At 43.0% G+C, this 22,287-nt stretch overlaps 1 protein-coding gene across 1 annotated transcript; it reads left to right on the top strand.

The window, feature by feature from the left end:
- Positions 1–1,081: 1,081 nt before the first annotated feature.
- LOC116510545 (matrix metalloproteinase-27-like) lies at positions 1,082–21,783 on the top strand. Its single transcript, XM_032220144.1, has 11 exons — positions 1,082–1,251; positions 4,043–4,281; positions 6,089–6,237; positions 6,333–6,461; positions 8,337–8,453; positions 9,670–9,831; positions 14,182–14,302; positions 16,075–16,205; positions 16,477–16,636; positions 18,244–18,347; positions 21,068–21,783. The coding sequence occupies exons 1-11, from the start codon at positions 1,150–1,152 to the stop codon at positions 21,166–21,168; spliced, it is 1,515 nt and encodes a 504-aa protein (XP_032076035.1). The 5' UTR covers positions 1,082–1,149; the 3' UTR covers positions 21,169–21,783.
- The last annotated feature ends 504 nt before the right edge of the window (positions 21,784–22,287 follow it).

Genomic DNA, 22,287 nt, shown 5'->3' with positions numbered 1-22,287 from the left:
TTTATAGCATCAAAATGTACATAACACATTTTATTGCCTCTGTCTCATTCACTCGTTCCTTCCCTTGCTTGTTGGCTGGGTAGTGAAAGTTACGTGGTTTCCCTCACATAAATACAAAATAGGAAATTATCCATGAATAAGTTAGTAATAATCGTCCAAAAAAGATGTTGAGACTTTGGAAAAAGTGCAGAGAAGAGCAACTAAGATGATGAAAGGCCTGGAGACTAAAACATATGAAGAACAGTTGCAGGAACTGGATACGGCTAGTCTAGAGAAAAGAAGGACGATGGGGGACATGATAGCCGTATTCCAGGATTTGAGGTGCTGCCACAAAGAAGAGAGGGTCAACATACTTTCCAAAGCACCAGAAGGCAAGACAAGAAACAATGGATGGAAACTAATCAAGGAGAGAAGCAATCTGGAATTAAGGAGAAACTTCCCAACAGTGAGGACAATTCACCAGTGGAAAATCTTGCCTTCAGAAGTTGTAGGGGCTTCAACACAGAAGGTTTTAAAGACGAGACTGGACAGCCACTTGTCTGAAATGGTATAGGCTCTCCTGCTTGAGCATTGGGTTGGGCTAGAAGATCTCCAAGGTCCCCTCCAGCTCTATTCTAATTGAAGGATTAAAAGTGTTTTAAATTATCTGTGTGGTTACACCTCACATACTTTCTAAATCAATCTACAGAACGAGCCGTAATTGGTGAGATTGCACTACACATTGTAGTATAAATCATAGTACAAACCACAATGCCTAACCTCGTGTAACAATGAAAAAAAAACCATTGAGACTTAGTGTAATATATTAATTCAGTCACAGCGTGGGAAGGAGTTGCAATATTGTATAGGTGAAAGGCACAGTTTAAGAAACTGAAGAATATTTAAAGATAGCCAGAGAGCGTTAGAAAGTGTTTTTGCTAGTTCGGTGCTATAAAGTTTTAATATCATCAAGATTTTAAGTCTGCTTGCATTGTGACATCTTCTCCTGGTTTGTCTGCTTTTCGTTGCTAATCAGAACATGATGAAATGTTGAGTCAGTCCGCAGCTGGCTTGATGAAACATAAAGCAGAAAAATCTGAAAGCCAGATGAACTGCGATAGCAGAGACGGAAACTGTGCAGCTCTTTAAACAAAGCAACCGGATTTTAAGATGAGACCTCTTTTGTTTTTATTTTGGTCTATTGCACTTTCTTATGGACTCCCCATCCTTTCAGAGAAGAGAAGAGAAGAACAAAGCCAACAGCTTGCGCAGGTAACAATGCCACAGGGCTCTGAGAAACTTGGAATCAATGATACCGTAGGTTGAATGGTGGGGCTCTTCATATTTTTTGACCTTGCTGTTTTCCGGCAGATGTTTAGCTACCAATCTACGTTACAACCTCAGTGCCTAGGAGAGGGAAGTTTGCTGGATGTTTATATATAGGAGTTTGCCTTGCCAGCAGTGACGTGCAGTGAGGTTTATGGCTGGTGAGGCAGCAATTTTTTTAGACTTGTATACTTCAACTCCCAGAATTCCACAGCCAGGCATGCTCAGTTCCGATTTAAAGCGACAGCATTTGTTTTTCTCCTTTGCTAAGAGAAGGCAAGAGAATGTCGTGCCTCATGTACGTCAGGAATTTTTCGGCTTTTAACCCTTGCTTAACTCTGCTCGAGTGATCATAAAAGCCAGACTAGATGAGGCACGTCGTTCTCCTGCCGCCTCCTGTAGAGGGTATTTTTTTAGAGGCTTTTTTAAACAGTTAAGCAGAGTCATCCATGGTGACTCTGGCAGCAACTAGTTCAGCCTGACCTCAGCTCTTGTCTTTTTCCTTTTACATGTTTTTTCTTTTCATGATGACAGTGGTGAGGCTCTGCCTCCCCTGCCTCCCCTGACTGCACGTCCCTGCTTGCCAGTCTTGTTTGGGGTATGTTATTTTCAGTGGTTTAATGTTAAAAATTTTGCCACCGGTTCTCTGGGCGTGGCTTGGTGTGTGAGTGTGTGGGTCATCTGACTGTGTGGGCATGGCCAACTTTTTAAAAAATTTAAAGCATTTTTACTACCTATTCACCCGAACCGGTAGTCAAAAATGGGGGAGCCAGATTCACTTAACAACTGTATTGTTACTAGTTAAACTAGTAACTGTGTTACTAGTAAACTGTGTTACTAGTTTAGCAGCTGTGGTGATTCACTTAACAACGGTGGCAGGGAAGGTTATCAAATGGAGCAAAGTTCACTTAACAACTGTCTCACTTAGCATCAGAAATTTCGGACTGCAATGCCATCGTACGTCAAGGACCACCTGCCTAGATGACCATCAACTGATGGTCACAAGACGCGACGAACAGTCCTTAAATCTCAACTCATAAAGAATCCCAAATAATCTTGGCAAATAAGAGCCACAATTAAACCATTGACATTTTAGGACAAGCCAATTCCAAAATTCATGGAGGGTGGCATCCTGACAACACACATCAATAGATACCATGTTTTCCCAAAAATAAGACAGGGTCTTATTTTCTTTTGACCCCTGAAATAAGCATTTGGCTTTATTTTTGAGGAGGTCTTTTGAGATGCAGGAGGTGGCAAGCATGGTCACCTTGTGGCTACTGCTATTTGCAATGTATTCTCAGAGGGCTTATTTTCAAGGGAGGGCTTATTTGAGCACATTCTCCAGGTAGGTCTTATTTTCAGGGAAACAGTATCTGTTGGCCATTTGTGACTTTTCCAGAAGGTTTCTAACAAGCAAAGTCAATTGGGGAATCTGGATTCACTTAATGGTCATGTGATTTGCTTAATGACCATGGCAAAAATGTCATAAAATCAGGTGCAACTCACCTAACCAAGAGCCAAGGTGGCGCAGTGGTTAAATGCAGCACTGCAGGCTACTGCTAGATCAGCAGTTCAGTGGTTCAAATCTCACCGGCTCAGGGTTGACTCAGCCTTCCATCCTTTCGAGGTGGGTAAAATGAGGACCCAGATTGTTGGGGGCAATATGCTGACTCTCTGTAAACCGCTTAGAGAGGGCTGAAAGCCCTATGAAGCGGTATATAAGTCTACTGCTATTGCTATTGCTAACAACCAAATCACTTAGTAGTGGAAGTTCTGTTCCCAATTGTCATCACAGGTCAAAGACTACCTATAACAGTGGCGGAAAGGCCACACGGAAATGTTGCGCATGCACCAGGGCTGGCTTCCTGCCAGTTCTAACCTTTTCTATAGAAGAGGCTCCACAAATCTACAGTGCTGTTTAGAACTGGTTCCAGTTCCCTCCTCCCTCCCGTCCGCACATCATCAAGATGAAGAGCAAGAAGAGGAATTCTGGGAGTTGAAGTCCACAAGTCTTAAAGCTGTCAAGTTTGAACACTCCTGAAGTTTTTTTTCTAAAGGGTCAGGGGTGCAAGGGTCTTGTAACTTGACAGCTTTAAGACTTATGTGCTTCAAATGCCAACATTTCTGAGCCAACATTTTGGTTGCTAAGCAAGAGCGTTGTTAAGTGAGTTTCACCACATTTTACAAGTTGGCCATGCCCACCAAGTCACATGACTGGCAAGCCACTCCCACCCAGTCACATGGCCAGCAAGCCACTCCCACAAAGCAGGCCACATCTACAGAAGAGGTTCTAAAAAAATTTGAAACCCACCACTGGCATGCATACACACGCTCATTGGGGAAACCCTCTGGAAAAGCCAAATATCCGGGTCCTAGCACACATTTGTGCCCAATGATCAGCTGGCCGGCATGCATGCACACACTGGTTTCTGGCACTGCTGCATGTGCAAAGAACAGCTGACTGTCATGTGCACATGCATGCCAGAAATCCAGAAGACAGAAATGCAGGGCTGTGTGTGCTGGCTGACATGGTTTTGCGTGCCACTTTGGGCACATGTGCCATAGATTTGCCATCATTGACCTATAACAATATTCCTAAGAAAGTGCGAAAATGAATATGCCTTTGCTATTCTACCAACCAAACATTTAACAGATTAAATACGGTGAAATCCGCAAATTAATGTGAAAATGATGTATTCAGTTTCAAGCTTAAGCGCTTTTCTGTTTTTGTCAGGCGTATATCAATCAGTTTTATGAGCCAGAAGCTGATCCACGGCAGCGAGGATGGAAGACAAACAATTTGTCCTTTGTGGATAAAATCAAACAAATGCAAGACTTTTTTAGATTGAATGTAACCGGAGAGGTGGATGCTGAGACCTTAGAAGTCATGCAGCAGCCACGATGTGGTATCCCAGATATTGGACAGTATGTCCTGGCTCTTCCCGGATGGAGAAAAACTAAGCTTACATACAGGTAAAAATTAATTTGATGATAGATCAAATAAATGAGATGACACCAAGAAATTCTTTGTGATATCCCCTGGGGTGGGCTTCAAAAATTTTAACAAGGGGTTGTTCTCTGCCCAGTTGCCAGGTGGGCGTGGCTCAGTCAGCCTCCTGCACCATGGTGAAGGAGGGGCATTTTGCCTCCCCAGGCTCCGGAAGCTTTCCTTGAGCCTCTGAGAGGGCAAAAATGGCCTCTCCCCAGCTCTGGAAGCTGGAAACGGGCCAGTTTCCAGCCTTCCCAAACTTCCGGTAGACCTGTTTTTCGCCCTTCCCCAGCCTCTGTGCGCAGCCTGCACTTACCGGCATCCAAAACGGGCCTCGTGGAGACTCCTGGGAGGGGAGGGAAGGGGTGGGCAGGGCCAGCCAGGAGTGGGATTTGGGGGTTCTCCAAACTGCACAGAATCTTAGCTAGAAGTTCTCCCGAACCCCTGGGAATCCCCAGAAGCTCACCCCTGCCTGAATTTAAGTCAACATGCCTCAGATAAGAATAATATAGTACCTCCTCAGTTATATACACAATAGATCTTAAATAACAGCAATGTTGTCATAAACTCAGCACTTATAAGTTGAAAACTACTGAAAATCAATTATCACTCTTAGAACTTCATTTTAAACTGGAAAAACTAAGCTTGGATATTTATCGTATCAACGTACAGGTTAGGACTTTTGATTGCATGGCTTCTTATGAAAGTTTGGGGGAACTATAATTAGTATTTTAAATATGATAGAAAAGAGAAATTATTAAGTACATGACTAGGAGGTGAGAACATTAATCCATTTAAATTGATTTGAATTAATAATTCAAAGTAATTGAAATGGAATATAAGGGTGCTTTTTCAAAAGACAACTGGACTTTATTATTCCTTGAAGATATTTGGCTTCTCATCCAAGAAGCTTCTTCAGTTCTGACTGAATGTCGGAGGATGGAAGGATTTATATTCCTTGCAGTCATCTGGTTGTTAGCACTCTTTCTGAGAATCATTGAGGCCACTTGGAGGTTTATCTGTGCCCTCCGGGTCATCTGAATAGTGCAAATGGGATGTGGAAACTTCTTGGAATTTCTGAAAGGACTGTGCTGTAGCCTAGACATAATTGAACACTGCTATTTTGCAAAAACAGTTCATTGGAAGAAAATGCCTTGGGTAGGAGGAAAGGAAACTTGTTTTGTTCTCAGCTCAATAAAAAATAAAAGTCAGGTGAATAACTTTATTCAGGAACTGATCAATGTGAATTGGAAAGATTTCAGTTATTTTTCTCAATCTACTTCGATCTCTGTTTTTTTATTTGTGTATGTTCATTTTCAGTCCAGATTGTTAATATCCATAGTAGTGCAAATAATTTTTGTAATTTTTTTTTAATCTCACCTTTATTATTTTTATGCATAACTCAAGGCAGCAAATATACCTAATGCTCCTTTCGTCTCCTATTTTTGCCATGTGAGTTGAATTAGGCTGAGAAAGAATGCCTGGCCCAGGGTCACCCAGCCAACTTTCATGCCTAATCTACATGTAGAGAAGAGTGGAGTGGAGTGGAGTGGAGTGGAGTGGAATGGAATGGAATGGAATAGAATAGAATAGAATAGAATAGTTGGAAGGGACCTTTGAGGTCTTCTAGTCCAACCCACTGCTTAGGCAGGAAGCCCTACACCACTACAGACAAACGGTTATCCAATATCCACGAGTAGAACTCACCATCTCCTGATTTCTAGCCTGGTGCTTTAACAATTTGACCAAACTGTTTCAGTGAGAAAATGTTCTGCACTTTAATTTTCTTAGAATTATGAATTACACCCCTGACATGAAGAGAGCTGATGTGGATGCCTCCATCAAGAAAGCTTTTGAAGTTTGGAGTAAAGTGACCCCTTTGACATTCGTCAGGATTCACAGAGGGAGAGCAGACATCAAGATTGAGTTTGCAACAAGAGGTAGCTCCTTAAAACCTACAGCAGCTTTAAGTTTCTTTAAGCTCTTTATTTTATGAATTGAGAGTACAGTAATCTCATATCATGTTGTCTTTCAGTGCATGGCCGCTGTCCACGGCAATTCGATGGACCCCTAGGTGTCCTTGGGCATGCTTTCCCTCCTGGTCATTACTTTCGTGGAAATGTCCATTTTGATGAGGATGAAACCTGGATAGGCAATTTGTATGGTAAGTAGTAATAAGCCTTTCAGTTTTGATGTGCAAGAGCTATTTTCACTGTAGCTGTAGACCAGGGGTGGGTTCCTGCCAGTTCTCAATTTGAGGTTCCACAAATCTACCATGCCGTTTAGAACCAGTTCCAGTTTCCTCCCCCCCGCCCGTCCGCACCATGCTTGCCCCGCCCACCACTCACTGATTGGCTGGCTCACCAATCGCCCCACCCACCTCTAAGAATCCTATCTAAACCTTAAAGTCTTAAAGCTGTCAAGTTTGAACACCCCTGGGGTTTTTTTCTAAAGGGTTAGGGGTGCAAGGGTCTTGTAACTTCACAGCTTTAAGACTTGCACACTTCAATGCCAGAGTTCCTGAGCCAACATGATTGGAGGAGGAATTCTGGGAGTTGAAGTCCACGAGTCTTAAAGCTGTCAAGTTTGAATACCCCTGGGGTTTTTTTCTAAAGGGTTAGGGGTGCAAGGGACTTGTAACTTGACAGCTTTAAGACTTGTGTGCTTCAAATGAGCCAATATTTTGGTTGCTAAGCAAGAGCGTTTTTAAGTGAGTTTCACCACATTTTACAAGTTGGCCATGCCCACCCAATCACATAACTGTCAAGCCACTCCCACTCGGTCACATGGCTGGCAAGCCACTCACACCCAGTCACATGGCTGGCAAGCCACTCCCACAAAGCAGGCCACACCTACAGAAGAGGTTCTAAAAAAATTTGAAACCCACCACTGCTGTAGACAATCCTCCAAAGAAGGACAACCCAGAATAATAACTATATTAAAATGAGTATCACTGCATTCTTGTGCATGGTTATCTGGCTTGAGTTCCATTGAATCAAGCATGAAAGTTTCAATTAGAGGCAGTCCTTGTGTTGTGACTGTAATGGAGCTTACAATTATGGTTGTAAGTCATGCTGGTCATAAAATGAGTCACCAAGGGACTGGACTCAATTTTATTATCCTTTTTCAGGTGGCTGTTAAGCGAATGTGGTGAGCAAATGTGGTAGTCATTAAACCAATGGCATGTTCCTTACTTGAATGTTACAGTCCTTAGTCAACCTATTGTTCACTATGAAAAGTAAATGCCAGCTGTTGTAATGTTGTAAATTGCAGTCATGTGATCGCAGGACACTGAAAATGGCTATGTGTAATTGTGAGTTAGTTGCTGAACATCCAAAATGCAGTCATGTTTGCAGGAGCGGGTGGACATAAGAACTTTGAAACTAGGTCATAAGTCCCATTTTGGGGTCCATCGTAACTCAAATGGTTGTTAAGCAACTGGTCATGTTGAAGACTAAAGTAAAGGTAAAGCACATATGTGCTAGTTGTTCCCGACTCTAGGGGGCGGTGCTCATCTCTGTTTCAAAGCCGAAGAGCTAGCACTGTCTGAAGACGTCTCTGTGGTCATATGGCCAGCATGACTAAATGCCAAAGGTGCACGGAACACTGTTACCTTCCCACCAAAGGTGGTACCTATTTTTCTACTTGCATTTTTACATGCTTTCGAACTGCTAGGTTGGCAGAAGCTGGGACAAGTAACGTGAGCTCACTCCGTTACGCGGCGCTAGGGATTCGAACTGCCGACCTTTCTCATCGACAAGTTCAGCATCTTAGCCACTGAGCCACCGCATCCTACCTGTCTATAAACTCAGTTATTATAGGATGATAAGCTTGGGGCAAATGTTTTCATCCAGAAGATTTCTGAGACTAAGGCAGGTTTTACAGCTAACCATGATAAATCACTATGTAGGAATTCCATTAAAAGGAAAACAGGGAAGGGGAATCTCATCTCTAATTATTCTGAATATTTTCTGGTTTGCTCCTATCACTCGGAAGTAGAATTACTTGAAAGTGTCATTATTTCTTCATTTATTTACAGAGCAAAGAAGATCTAGAAATTACCCTGTCGCTCCAGCAGAAGATGTCAGGACTCCTGTCTTGAAAAAAGCCCCAAAGCTGAAGTCTTCTGCTGTTCCTCTCCCTTACTCCACCATTAGTAAGTTTAAAGATTCTCCACTTTAGTGGTGGGAATTCTTCCTTATAGAAATGGGGAGATATAATGACATTTTATCTGTAGTTATGGCAGTGGGAAGAGTCTGCATTAATGTCACTTATTTTTACATATAATTATACATCATCTATGGGAGTGAGGTTCTTCTTGCCTTTAAAAAATGAACAGCTATGGCCGACTGAAACTTTTTATAAGTTTTCTTTGTATGGAGTTCTTCAGCTTTCAATATAAATAGATAGTAGATGTTTGGATAGGGCATGGGTCTCTGTTGCAGAGACGGTATTCAGCCGGTTCGCACCGGTTCACCCAAACCAGTGGTGAAAAATTTGCCCAGTTTGGTGAACCGGTAGTGATGACTGGCTGGCCACGCCCCTGGCCCAGTCTCTCTGTCTCTGGATACTCTCCCCATCCACCTGATCACCACTTGCTCGGCCCAACGCTTTGCATACTGGCTCTCAAAGAGGCAGCGGCTGGCCTCAGGCCACTGAAAAATCCTCCGGTCAGTGAAAAAGCTGCTGCCTTCGCTGCCATTTTCTTTGCGCATGCGCATCCCATTCCCTTGCAAGTCCAAGCATGCGCGAAGAAAATGGCGGCAATGACAGCAGCTTTTTCACCGACAGGAGGATTTTTCAGCGGCCTGCGTCCAGCCACTGCCTCTTTGGAGTCGGTATGCAAAGCAACTTTCAAAGAGGCAGCGGACATTGGCGATCATGTTGGCGATCGTATTTTTATCAACAGCCGCACAAAAAATGCTGCTGAGTTTTGTCCAAACCGGCCCCTTAGATTTTGAAGCCATGACGTTCTTCTTCTGCCTGGAACCTCGTTTGCCTTCAGTCTTTCCCTGAATGATTAAGTGAAGGATGCCGTATTTTTCTAGGTGTCGCACAGAGGTGGGTTCCTACCAGTTCACACCTATTCGGTAGAACCGGTTCGTCAAATCTACTGAACCGGTTAGAAGAGGTTCCACCAGTGGACCTGGAAAGCAGGCCACACCTACAGAAGAGGTTCCAAAAACTTTTAAAACCCACCACTGGTGTCGCATCACATATCCAAAATATTCTAACTTTCAAGCCTTGAATAGAACAATTATATGCATTTCCTTGAGACTGAATCTCAGTGAACCCAGTGGAACTTCATGTATGCATCTGCATTCCATGTATAACCATGTTTCATTGACTTGCTTTTCTAATTATTTATTTAGAATTCAACTTGTACCTTGTTGCTGCACATGAGATTGGGCATGTACTTGGCCTCGCACATTCTAATGATCCAAGAGCACTGATGTTCCCCAATTATAAACCCATTGACCCTGATGATTCTCCGCTTTCTGAAGATGACATTAATGCCATCGAGACCATCTATGGTAAGAAAGCATGACTGCAGAATTCACTCAAAAACTATGATTCAGTTTTTAACCTAACTTCATTTAATCTGTTTGAAAGCATGTCCAATGTTTTTCCAGGCCCTTTTGACTTCAGGTACTCAGAATAATGGTTCCACCACAAAACCGCATTCGACTAAACCGCGCTTGACGAAACCGCATAGCTGACGTCATCAACAGGGCGACAACAGCACAGAGACAGAAGCACGTTGTAAACGCTAAACCTAAAATTAACCCCTAAACCTAAACCTAACCCCCCTAAACCTAATCCTAAACCTAACCCTAAACCTACCCCTTAACCTAACCCTAAACCTAACCCTAAACCTAACCCTTAACCTAACCCTAAACCTAACCCTAACCCTTTACCTAACCCTAAACCTAACCCTAACCCTAAACCTAACCCTAAACCTAACCCTAACCCTAACCCTAAACCTAACCCTTACCTTAAGTTGAATTGGCTTGCTTTCAAAGCGCTATTTAAAGCGCCCTTCTTTCTCCGCGCTTGCTGTTGTCACCCTGTTGATGACGTCAGCGACGTGGTTTAATCAGGGGCGGCTTAGTCGAGCGCGGTTTTGTCGTGCCACACAGAATAACAGAGTAACACACCTGGAAGGGACTTTGGAGGTCTTCTAGTTCAACCCCTCTGCCAGGCAGGAAACCCTATACTTGTGATGGAGAACCTATGGCACAAGTGCCACAGATGGCACACAGAGCCCTCTCTGTGGGCATGCGAACTGTCACTCCAGCTCAGCTCCACTGAGCATGGGTGTGTGTCTCCCACTGGCCAGCTGATTTTTAGGTCTCTGCCGCACCTGTGGGAGACATGCACATGAGGAAGAGGTGCACGGATGCGTGGGGGTGCCAGGGGGCTCATGTGCATGCATGGGGGTGGGCCCAGGATGCTTAAGGGAAGCTTGCTAGGTCCAAAACGGGCCACAGGGGGTGTGGTGTTCACCCTTCCACATCATTTTTGGTCCCAGGAGGCTTCAGGGAGGCCTGCTAGGCCCAAAAAGGGCCACAGGGGGTGGTGTCATACATGCATGCGCAGGGGGCAGGGCACGGGGGTTGCGCATGCATTGCATTATGGGTGTGGCCCAGTGGTGGGTTTCAAATTTTTTTAGAACCTCTTCTGTAGGTGTGGCCTGCTTTGTGGGAGTGGTTTGCCAGCCATATGACTGGGTGGGCATGGCCAACTTGTAAAATGTGGTGATACTCACTTAACAATGCTCTTGCTTAGCAACCAAAATGTTGGCTCAGAAACTCTGGCATTTGAAGCACGCAAGTCTTAAAGCTGTCAAGTTACAAGATCCTTGCACCCCTTTAGAAAAAAAACTTCAGGAGTGTTCATACTTGACAGCTTTAAGACTTGTGGACTACAACCCCCAGAATTCCTCCTCCAGTCATGTTGGCTCAGGAACTCTGGCATTGAAGTGTGCAAGTCTTAAAACTGTCAAATTACAAGACCCTTGCATCCCTAACCCTTTAGAACAAAAACCCCAGGAGAGTTCAAACTTGACAGCTTTAAGACTTGTGGACTTCAACTCCCAGAATTCCTCCTCTCGCTCTTCATCTTGATGATGTGCAGACAGGCTGGGGGAGGGATCTGGAACCGGTTCTAAACGGCACTGTAGATTTGTGGAACCTCTTCTATAGAAGAGGTTAGAACTGGCAGGAACCCACCCCTGGTGTGGCCACATACACATGCATTGTTGCACGCACGTGTGCTTTTGGCATGCAATGACAAAAAGGTTAGCCATCGCTGCCCTGTACCATTTTAGATAGTTGTCCAATCTCTTCTTAAAAGCTTCCAGTATTGAAGCACTCACAACTTCTAAAGACAAGTTGTTCCACTAATCAATTGTTCTCCTTAGTTCTAGGTTAATTTCTCCTTAGTTCTAGGTTGCTTCTCTCCTGGATTAGTTTCCACCCATTGCTTCTTGTTCTATCCTCAGATGCTTTGGAGAATAGTTTGACTCCCTCTTCTTTGTGGCATCTCCTGAGATATTGGAACACTGCTATCATGTCTCCCCTAGTCCTTCTTTTCTTTAAACTAGACATACTTGTTTTAGACTTATGTCCACAATTGAGTCCAAAATTTATGTTGTTTAACAAGACAGTTAAGTAAGTTTTGGCTCAATTTATGACCTTTCTTGCCATAGGTGTTGAATGAATCACTGCAGCTGTTGAGTTAGTAACATGGCTGTGAAGTGAATCTGATTTCCCCATTGAATTTGGTTGTCAGGAAGTCACAAAAGGTGATCACATAATCCTGGGGCAATGGAACTCTCAGGCAAACAGAGAGTAAAGTTTCCTAGTTCAACAATCCTTTCTTACATCAGACTACCTCCCAAGCAGGTCACAATGGCCCACAAGACGCCTTTAACTTTTGCTGGGGATTAGAATTTGCCCCAGCAGTCATTTTAGTGAGAACCAACTGCAACAATTCCATCTTGGCATTTAAGGGTCATTTACATAGCTGCAGCAACAAATTTGGAAGAGCTGCTTGAAGGAAAAGATTCAGGTTGCAGACAATGCTCCGGGATCTCTTGGATCACTCCAGGATCTCTTCTGTAACATGCCAGACCTGCCTATTTTATTGCTTTCAAAAGCAACAGAAATGTGATTGCTTTCAAACATCCCCTGCAAAATATGATACCTAGTAGGCACCAGTATGCCCATACTGGGTGTACCAGTCCACTGATCTTATGAGAACTCTGTTTATTATTGTTTATTCAAAAGAAGGAAAGGTGGGAAGAGAGCAAGGAAGGAAAAATCAGGAAAGAGGGGAAGAAAGAAGAATGAAGAGGGAAGGAAAAAGAAGAGGAGGGAGGTAGGGAGGTAGGAAAGGAGAGAGGAAGGCAGGAAGGGAGAAAGGAAGGAAGGAAGGAAGGTTTAGGTTTAGGTTTTAGGTTTTAGGTTTTATTTGCATTTGTAGGCCGCCCTTTTCCCTGAGGGGACTCAGGGCGGCTCACAGAAAACCAGGGAAGGGGGAAATACAACATTGAGACAACAACACATAATAAAATAATGAGCAACATGCATACAACATTCGGGCGGGGTAGGAATCCTTATCCCCAGGCCTGACGGGCGAGCCAGTTCTTCAAGGCAGTGCGGAAGGCCTGGACGGTGGAGAGGGTACGAATCTCCACGGGGAGCTCGTTCCAAAGGGTCGGGGCTACTGCTGAGAAGGCCCTCCTCCTTGTGGTTGCCAGCCGACACTGGCTGGCCGATGGAATGCGGAGGAGGCCTAATCTATGAGATCTTATAGGTCGTAGGGAGGTAATTGGCAGAAGGCGGTCTCTCAAGTATCCAGATCCACTGCCATGTAGGGCTTTATGGGTGATCAATAGCACCTTGAAGCGCATCCGGAGATCGACAGGTAGCCAGCGCAGCTCGCGGAGGATAGGTGTAATGCGGGTGAATCGGGGTGCACCCGCAATCACTCGCGCGGCTGCGTTCTGTACTAGCTGAAGTCGCCGGATGCTCCTCAAGGGCAGCCCCATGTAGAGCACGTTGCAGTATTCCAGCCTAGAGGTCACAAGGGCCCGAGTGACTGTTGTGAGGGCCTCCCGATTCAGGTAGGGTCGCAACTGGCGCACCAGGCGTACCTGGGCGAATGCCCCCCTGGTCACAGCCGCTATATGATGGTCGAATGACAGCTGTGGATCCAGGAGGACTCCCAAGTTGCGAACCCTCTCTGAGGGGTGTAAAATTTGACCCCCCAGCCTGAGTGTTGGATTATTGGCCAAATCTTTGGGAGGAAAACACAACAGCCACTCGGTCTTTTCTGGGTTGAGCACAAGCTTGTTAATCCTCATCCAGTCCATGACGGCTTCAAGCCCCCGGTCCATCACGTCAACCGCTTCATTGATTTGGCACGGGGCGGACAGATACAATTGAGTATCGTCCGCATATTGATGGTATCTGATCCCGTGCCTACGGATGATCTCTCCCAGCGGTTTCATGTAGATGTTAAATAGTAGGGGGGATAAGACCGAACCCTGCGGCACCCCATATTTTAGGGGCCTTCGGGACGATCTCTGCCCTCCCACTAACACCGACTGCGACCTGTCCGAGAGGTAGGAGGAGAACCACCGTAACACGGTGCCCCCCACTCCCACCTCCCGCAGTCGTCGCAGAAGGATACCATGGAAGGAAGGAAGGAAGGAAGGAAGGAAGGAAGGAAGGAAGGAAGGAAGGACATTATAATGAGGGTGCAATATCTTACACATATTGCATAGTGCACTTCATTTGTCCACAATCTCCAAATAGATCTCTTTCCACTCTGAGAATAAGCGTTATGATTAATCATATTCTATCTGATAATTTTAGGACCATCACAAAATCCTTCAAATGAACCCGTGAAGCCAACGCTACCAAAAGCTTGTGATCCTAAGCTAAATTTCGATGCCATCACTACTTTCCGAAGAGAAGTGATATTTTTCAAGGGAAGGTAAAGAGGATTTGCTTACTATAAAAGGAGAAAGACAGAACAGCTGCATAGTAGATGTGTATATGTCATGTAGAGTAGCTTGACATTGAAAAGAAAATATTTTCCACTCTCTACCCCCATCTAGTGTTCATTTGTTGCCTTGTCGTCTTTGTCCCAAAACCTGCTTTTTCTTTTTGGCTTTTCCTTGAAGACATTTGGCTTCTCATCTAAGGAGCTTCTTCAGTTCTGAAGGGAAGGAGCTTGGATGAGAAGTAAAACATCTTCAAGGAAAAACAAAGAAAGTCCACTTATCTCTGGGAAAAGCCTTTGGGAAACCATGACCCAGATAACTGAGAATTTCCAGAGACATTTTGCACCATCACACTGTTCTGACTCCATTGCAGAAAGTTGGCACTTTCGATCCATTAGAACTTAATTATAATAACAACTATATAACTATAACTATATAACTTAACTATATACTTCACGATTCATTTACTCACTATAAACCTTATGAATAGCACCGGGATTATTTTCCTCCAAATTGCACATGGATTGGAATTTAGAGGAAACCAAACAAGGTAGGATTTGTGTCAAATAATACAGGTTTGAACCACTAGATTATAGAATTATAGGGTACTAGCCAGTGGTGGGTTTCAAAAAATTTTGGAACCTCTTCTGGAGGTGTGGCCTGCTTTGTGGGAGTGGCTTGCCGACCATGTGACCGGGTGGGAGTGGCTTGCAGCCGTGTGACCGGGTGGGCATGGCCAACTTGTAAAATGTGGTGAAACTCACTTAACAACACTCATGCTTAGCAACCAAAATGTTGGCTCAGGAACTCTGGCATTTGAAGCACGCAAGTCTTAAAGCTGTCAAGTTACAAGACCCTTGCATCCCTAACCCTTTTTAAAAAAAAAACCAGGGGTGTTCAAACTTGACAGCTTTAAGACTTGTGGACTTCAACTCCCAGAATTCCTCTTCTTGCTCTTCATCTTGATGATGTCCGGATGGGCGGGGGGAGGGAGCTGGAACCGGTTCTAAACAGCACTGTAGATTTGTGGAACCTCTTCTATAGAAGAGGTTAGAACTGGCAGGAACCCATCCTTGGTTCTAGCTCAAGATGATTCTCATTTTCTTAGTCCATGAAGCCTGAAATCTTACTAGGATGAATTTCCAGAAAACATAGTGGGCCTTACTTCTGAGTAAATATACAAAAAATTGTCCCAAAGGTGTTTTTTCAAGAGGCAACTGGACTTTCTGGTTTTTCTTTGAAGACATTTCGCTTCTCCTCCAAGAAGCTTCTTCAGCTCTGACTGGATGGTGTGGAATGGAAGGGTTTATATTCTTTGCAAGGGGGCACATTATTCAGCAGTTAAAGAAACTGAGTTTATTGGCTGGAGAGCTGACAGCTCCAGGTTTGAGACCTGAGTGTCACTCTGAATGGATGAGGGGGAATGGAAGGATCCAACATCCAGTCAGAGCTGAAGAAGCTTCTTGGATGAGAACCAAAACATCTTCAAAGAAAAAACAGAAAGTCCAGTTGCCTCTTGAAAAAAGCACCTTTGGGACAATCATGACCAGGATGACTGAGACTCTCCATAGACATATACAAGATATTGCACCCAAAAAGTTCCTATGTTCAGCTTTTCCCCATAATTGTATCCTTCTGACTATGTTAGACTGATTTCTATGTTTTTTCTGGTAAACTGATTTACAATAGAACCAGTTGCCTGTTTTAATTCCCAGAACAATTATTTTTAGTAATAGGAAATGCACCATCATATTTATTGCAGGCACATCTGGAGAGTGTATCCTACAGGCTCCGAAGTGGACATGGAACCAATTTCTACTTTGTCACCTCTCCTGCCATCTGGAATCCAGGCAGCTTATGAAAATATGAATGATCAGGTTTTTTTCTTTAAAGGTAAGATACTAAGGTTTCTATAATTTGAATTAGAAGTCTAGGAATGAGCAACCTGCAGTACTAGAGTGATATATATGACTCCTGGACTAATTTCAAAAGTGCTCTACAAACAGAGAATAGCAACTTCTCTGGCAACCAGCTGTTGGAAAAGAGGAAACAAGATGTAAATAAAAAAAGGAGTAGGTTGTATATTTGGGGAAACAGGGTACATACATATATACAATGGGGATTATTTAATTAACTTTGAAAACTTTTGGCTTTCTTTCAACAGGTAATAAATTCTGGATGATTAGTAGGCTTCAAATGCAGCCTGGCTATCCCCAACCTATTGACAAGTTGGGATTCCCAACAAATATTGAGAAAATCGATGCTGCTGTTTTTGATAAAGATACTGGAAAAACCTATTTCTTTGTTGGCAACCAATATTGGAGGTAAGGTCTCCTGAACCCCTTTTAAATATAATAAGGATCGTAGTGAGCCACAGGGTGAAAAGACAGAAGTGGAATATTAAAGTGATCGTTGAATGTTTTTTTTTAAAAAAAAATATTTTAATTGGAAGTTTTAATAACAATAGTAAAAGAAAATGTGGAGTTAACTCAAAAAGAAGGAAAAGGAAAGTTAAAAAAAAGATTTTTAAAGCACATTAGGTTTAATCAAACAAACCAACTTTATATTTCTTTCTTTTGCTTCTAACAATCTTAACCTTTAGATCCATGATCGTCAAATACACAGCAGACACCATACAGACTTAAGGGCATTCTAGCTGAACGCTAGAAAAACCTCCCTAGCAGTAGGTTTGTCAAGAAAAACTACATTAAAAAAAACATCTTTATAAGTCTTAGCAAATTCTGTGATTCTATTTGCTTGTGTCTGTTTCTGTATCCACATGTATACCCCCACACCCATGCATATGCGTACAAATACACACTTACCAGTGGTGGGTTTCAAAAAATTTTAGAACCTCTTCTGTAGGTGTGGCATGCTTTGTGGGAGTGGCTTGCCGGCCATGTGACTGGGTGGGAGTGGCCAACTTGTAAAATGTGGTGAAACTCACTTAACAACGCTCTTGCTTAGCAACCAAAATGTTGGCTCTGGAACTCTGACATTGAAGTGTGCAAGCCTTAAAGCTGTGAAGTTACAAGACCCTTGCACCCCTAACCCTTTAGAAAAAAAACTTCAGGAGTGTTCCAACTTGACAGCTTTAAGACTTGTGGACTTCAACTCCTAGAATTCCTCCTCCAGTCATGTTGGCTCAGGAACTCTGGCATTGAAGTGTACAAGTCTTAAAGCTGTGAACTTACAAGACACTTGCACCCCTAACCCTTTAGAAAAAAAAACTCAGGGGAATTCAAACGTGACAGCTTTAAGACTTGTGGACTTCAACTCCCAGAATTCTTCCTCTCGCTCTTCATCTTGATGATGTGTGGACGGGTGGGGGGAGGGAGCTGGAACCGTTTCTAAATGGCACTGTAGATTTGTGGAACCTCTTCTATAGAAGAGGTTAGAACTGGCAGGAATCCACCCCTGACATATACATACATTAAACATATATACACATACATATATACCCATGTTTCTCCAAAAATAAGACCTGTCTTATAATTTTTGCCACCACAAAAGGTACCAGGTCTTATTTTCGGGGATGCCATCCAATGACTGACCTCACTTGTGCGTATCCTCCCCTGGCCTCCTTTTCACTGTCAGAGGCCTTCGGGAACTTCTTCAGCTTCAGTTAGTTGCAACCAGGCCTCCCACACAGCATCCCATTTCTCCTGCGGCCAGCAAGGCTATCCTGAAGGCCTCTGTAGCCGATAACAGAGCTCCGGATCAATCAGTTACTAAACGAACTTTACAACGTTACTAAGTTGAGAGCTTTCTGAATTGTATTGTTCTCCATTTGGATTCTGTTTGCTTGTATCTATTTCATCTTTCCCCACATCTTTTTACACCAACAGCTATTCTCACTATCTTTCATTAGGACCATGGGCTGAATTCACACTAGGAACATCTTGCACTTAATTGAATTGCATTTTTTCAGGTATGATGAAAATACTCGGTCCATGGATGAGGATTATCCAAGGAATATAAGCGATGATTTTCCTGAAATTGACGAGAAGATTGATGCTGCCTTCCAGCTGAATGGTAAGGAAAAAAAATGTATTTTCTAATCGGGATCTAAAATGTGGATCATGGACCTGCTCATAGACATAGGAACTTGTCTACTATCATTATTTATTTGTATGTCACTTTCCCATGGCAGTGGTACTTAAAAGCATTAGAAAAACTGTACTGCATCACAAGACAATTCACTTATAATTATCTTCATAAAGAAAACCTGGTTAACAACAAACCTTAAACAGTTTCACAAATCTGAATAATAATATGCATTATCTAGCAGTCTTCTGTAGTCAATGTTAAGGACTAAAAACCAAAATGCAGAAATGTTATCCAGACACAAATTAAAAAGGCTTTGAATTAAGTTCCTAGATTTGAATGAAACTTGCAAAGATTTATCCCAAAGGTGCTTTTTCAAGAGACACTTGGATTTCCTGGTTTTTCTTTGAAGACCTTTTGCTTCTCATCCAAGAAGCTTCTTCAGCTCTAACTGGATGGTGGGGAATTTGAAGGATTTATACTCCTTGCAGACAGCGGGTCATTTGCATTCTTTTAGCAAGTCGTTAAGGCCACCTGGAGGTTTATTTGTGTCATCCACCATTTCTGAGTGGTGGAAATGGGTGTGGAGCCTTCTTGGAACCATTGAAACAGGGGTGGGTTTCAACCGGTTCGCGACGGTCCCCGTGAACCGGTTGGTCGGCGAACCCCGAAGTAAGTAACTTCCAGGAATGGCGAAGGGCCCACACGCCCGCCCGCGCTCCTTATGGTCTTTGAAGGCTTCTGCGCTTCCACGCAGGTGCATGGCACATACAGCGCCTGCGCGATTCTCCGCGAGCAGCTGGATGGCACATACAGCGCCTGCGCGAGTCTCTGCAAGCAGCTGGAGTATTGCGCAGGCGCTAAGACGCATGCATGAACTGCGCGCGTGCACGAGGATGCCGCTGGCCCCGTTCCAACCGAACCAGTTGGAACGGGATTAGCAACCCACCCCTGCATTGAAAGGACTGCGTTATAGATGGAAGATAGATGATGTCGTATCCCGCCCCTCTCTTGAGAGAGGACTGTTCAGTTTTGACTTAGATGGCCTCTGACCCCTCTTTCCAACCAGAAGTCCTCTCTGTCCAAAATGTGGACTTTGCTGTTTTCAAACGAGTGGCCTCTATCTTTTAAATGCAGATAGGCTGCTGCATCTAGATCCGATGTGTTTGTTCTCCTGTGTTGTGCCACGAAAAACCAGAAAGCCCAGTTGCCTCTTGAAAAAGTACCTTTGAGTCAGCCATGGCCTAGATCGGGGGTCGCCAACCTTTTGGACCTCAGGGACCACTAAATTCATAATTTTAAATCCTGCGGACCGATCTACCAATCTTTTGCCCATTATACTTTCTATGGCATTTGCAAATTGGGAGTGGGAGTTCCAGTGGTGGGATTCAGCCGGTTCGCACCTATCCGGGAGAACCGGTTGTTATCTTTCTAAGCAGTTTAGAGAACCGGTTGTTGGAAGAAATCTCCTTTTGATTTTTCCCACTTTACAGGGCTAATCCTGTAAGGAAGGCAGGAAGGAAACATTCTGGTGTTGTTTCTAGCACAATCTTCATTGCCCTGCTTACAGAAACTGCCTCTCTGGTTAACCCTTATGACATAGTAACAGCTAATGAGAAGCGCCCATCAATGTGAGTGACGCTGAATTGGCCATGCCCACCCAGTTACATGACACCAAGTCCCGCCTACCCAGCTGGTCATTAGGACAAAGAACCTGTTGTTAAATCATTTGAATCCCACCACTGGGGGGTTCCTTGGTATTCTTTGATCTTGGTTGTTTTCTTGCAGACATTTCATTACCCAAGTAGGTAACGTCATCAGTGCCAGTGGGACAATTCAACAGTACAACCCTAAGCCACATATATTCTCCGCTATTGGTTTATACATTTACAAAACCTGCCTTATGCCATCATCCATGGTTTTCTTTTTAAGTGATGGCACTGTTTTGATATCATGTCTATCATCTGACTTTTTTTTAAAAAAAATCAGTTGGCTGACAAATATGCCAAATCCAGTCTGAACATCTGGCTGACTGCGTAATGAAAAATGAAAAATAAATAATTAAAATAATAGTAAGTCAATTAAAAAGGAAACAAGCAAAAAAACTCAAAGGGCAGACTCTATGGATGTTTTTCTGTCATCAGTTTTCTATGTTTCTATCATTTTTCTATATAACATGCAGTGGTGGGTTTCAAAAATTGTTCGAACCTACTCTGTGGGTGTGGCCTCCTTTGTGGGAGTGGCTTGCCACCCATGTGACCGGATGGGAGTGGCTTGCTGCACATGTGACCGGATATGAAGAAGCCGATGACACTTGTCAGAACCACCTTAAATTACCTCACACACAGCACTGGCATGCATAAGAATATGATGGAAACTTGTTTTTTAAAAGGCATCTTTGGTTTGCGTTAAAACAACTTCAACACACGCAATGTTCTGATTGCACCACAAACGCAGTAGTCATCCTTACCTTTCAAAGGGGCACTGAGTTTTATAAATATGAGCATGATAGTGTAGAATAATCATATCCAAAGACCAGTGGTGGGTTTCAAAAAATTTTGGAGCATCTTCTGTAGGTGTGGCCTGCTTTCCGGGTCCACTGGTGGAACCTCTTCTAACCGGTTTGGTAGATTTGACGAACCGGTTCTACCGAATAGGTGCGAACTGGTAGGAACCCACCTCTGATAACATGGTATCTTCCCTTTTAGGTTTCTTCTATTTTTTCCATGGGTCCAGGCAGTGGGAGTTTGATCCGAAGACTCAAAGGGTGATTCGTGTAATGAAGAGCAACAGCTGGTTTAATTGCTAGACATTGTCTTAAAACACAACCCCTGTAAGAGGAAAATAGTATACAAATGATTCTGTTAAAGCATTAAAACTATGTATCATAGATAATACATTTGGGAAGCAAAGATCCAGAGGATCACTAGATGGCAGTAAACAAATATTGAAAATTAGCTTTTTGCTGTCCATAGGATGGTTGCAAAACAGTTATGTGCTCCTACTTTTGTTATAAAGTGTGATCTCTTTTTAAATGTCTGTATTTACTCAATGCATATAAAGCTTTAACAAAAAAATTAGCTGCTTGTAAACAGTGACTGCATTTTCTCCTGTGACCGGGCATTAATAGTTCTACATGTTTGCCCCCAAATAAGATTCACTATGTTCAGAGAAATGCATTGGCTGGGGAATAATGTGCAAAATTGTCAATTTAATGCTATGCATTTTGAAATAGATTTGCAATTTTAAAAACTATTGGCTTTTAAAATGTATTTGTAGTTGATGGACCATAAGACAAGAAAATGATTTTAATAAAAAAACAAAGTATTATATTAGAAAAGGTTTTTCATATTAAATACGAGATACAGAAGTTACACTGCAAGATAGAAATGTATAGAAGGGAAAACACTAACTGCAAAGAAACCGATACGGAACTGCTGTATGAAATATGATGGAACCTCTTGTTCCTATGTTGTCTTAAGTCATGTGTTTGTTTTTGTTGCTGTGTTTATGTGTTTAAAATAAAAATTTATATATAAAAAAAAGTTACACTTAGAAAACCATTACTGAATGAAAGTTAAGTTGGGTTGAGGGTCCTGAATAGTAAATAAACAGGCGCATCAGCAAATTTCAGTCAGGAAAATCTGTTTTTAATTCTTGTTGTTTGTGAACTAGATAAACAAATGTCATGATTTGCAATCAGCATAAAGTCATTGTCTCTTTATTTCTAAACAGTTTAAAACTGTGCTTGCAAATTGTTTTTGCAACCACTGTTTACTTTGGCTAAGTACTTAAGACATCCTCCTCCTCCATCATCATCATCGCCATCATTACCATCATTATCAAGTATGTGTGTGTGTGTGTGTGTGTCTGGCTGGCTGGCTGGCTGGCTGGCTGTCTTCATCTGGAAAAGCAACTAAGATGATTA

The sequence above is a fragment of the Thamnophis elegans genome, chromosome 6 (genome assembly GCF_009769535.1).
Source record: "Thamnophis elegans isolate rThaEle1 chromosome 6, rThaEle1.pri, whole genome shotgun sequence".
Lineage (NCBI taxonomy): Eukaryota > Metazoa > Chordata > Lepidosauria > Squamata > Colubridae > Thamnophis > Thamnophis elegans.
This window is presented reverse-complemented; position numbering and strand designations above follow the sequence as displayed.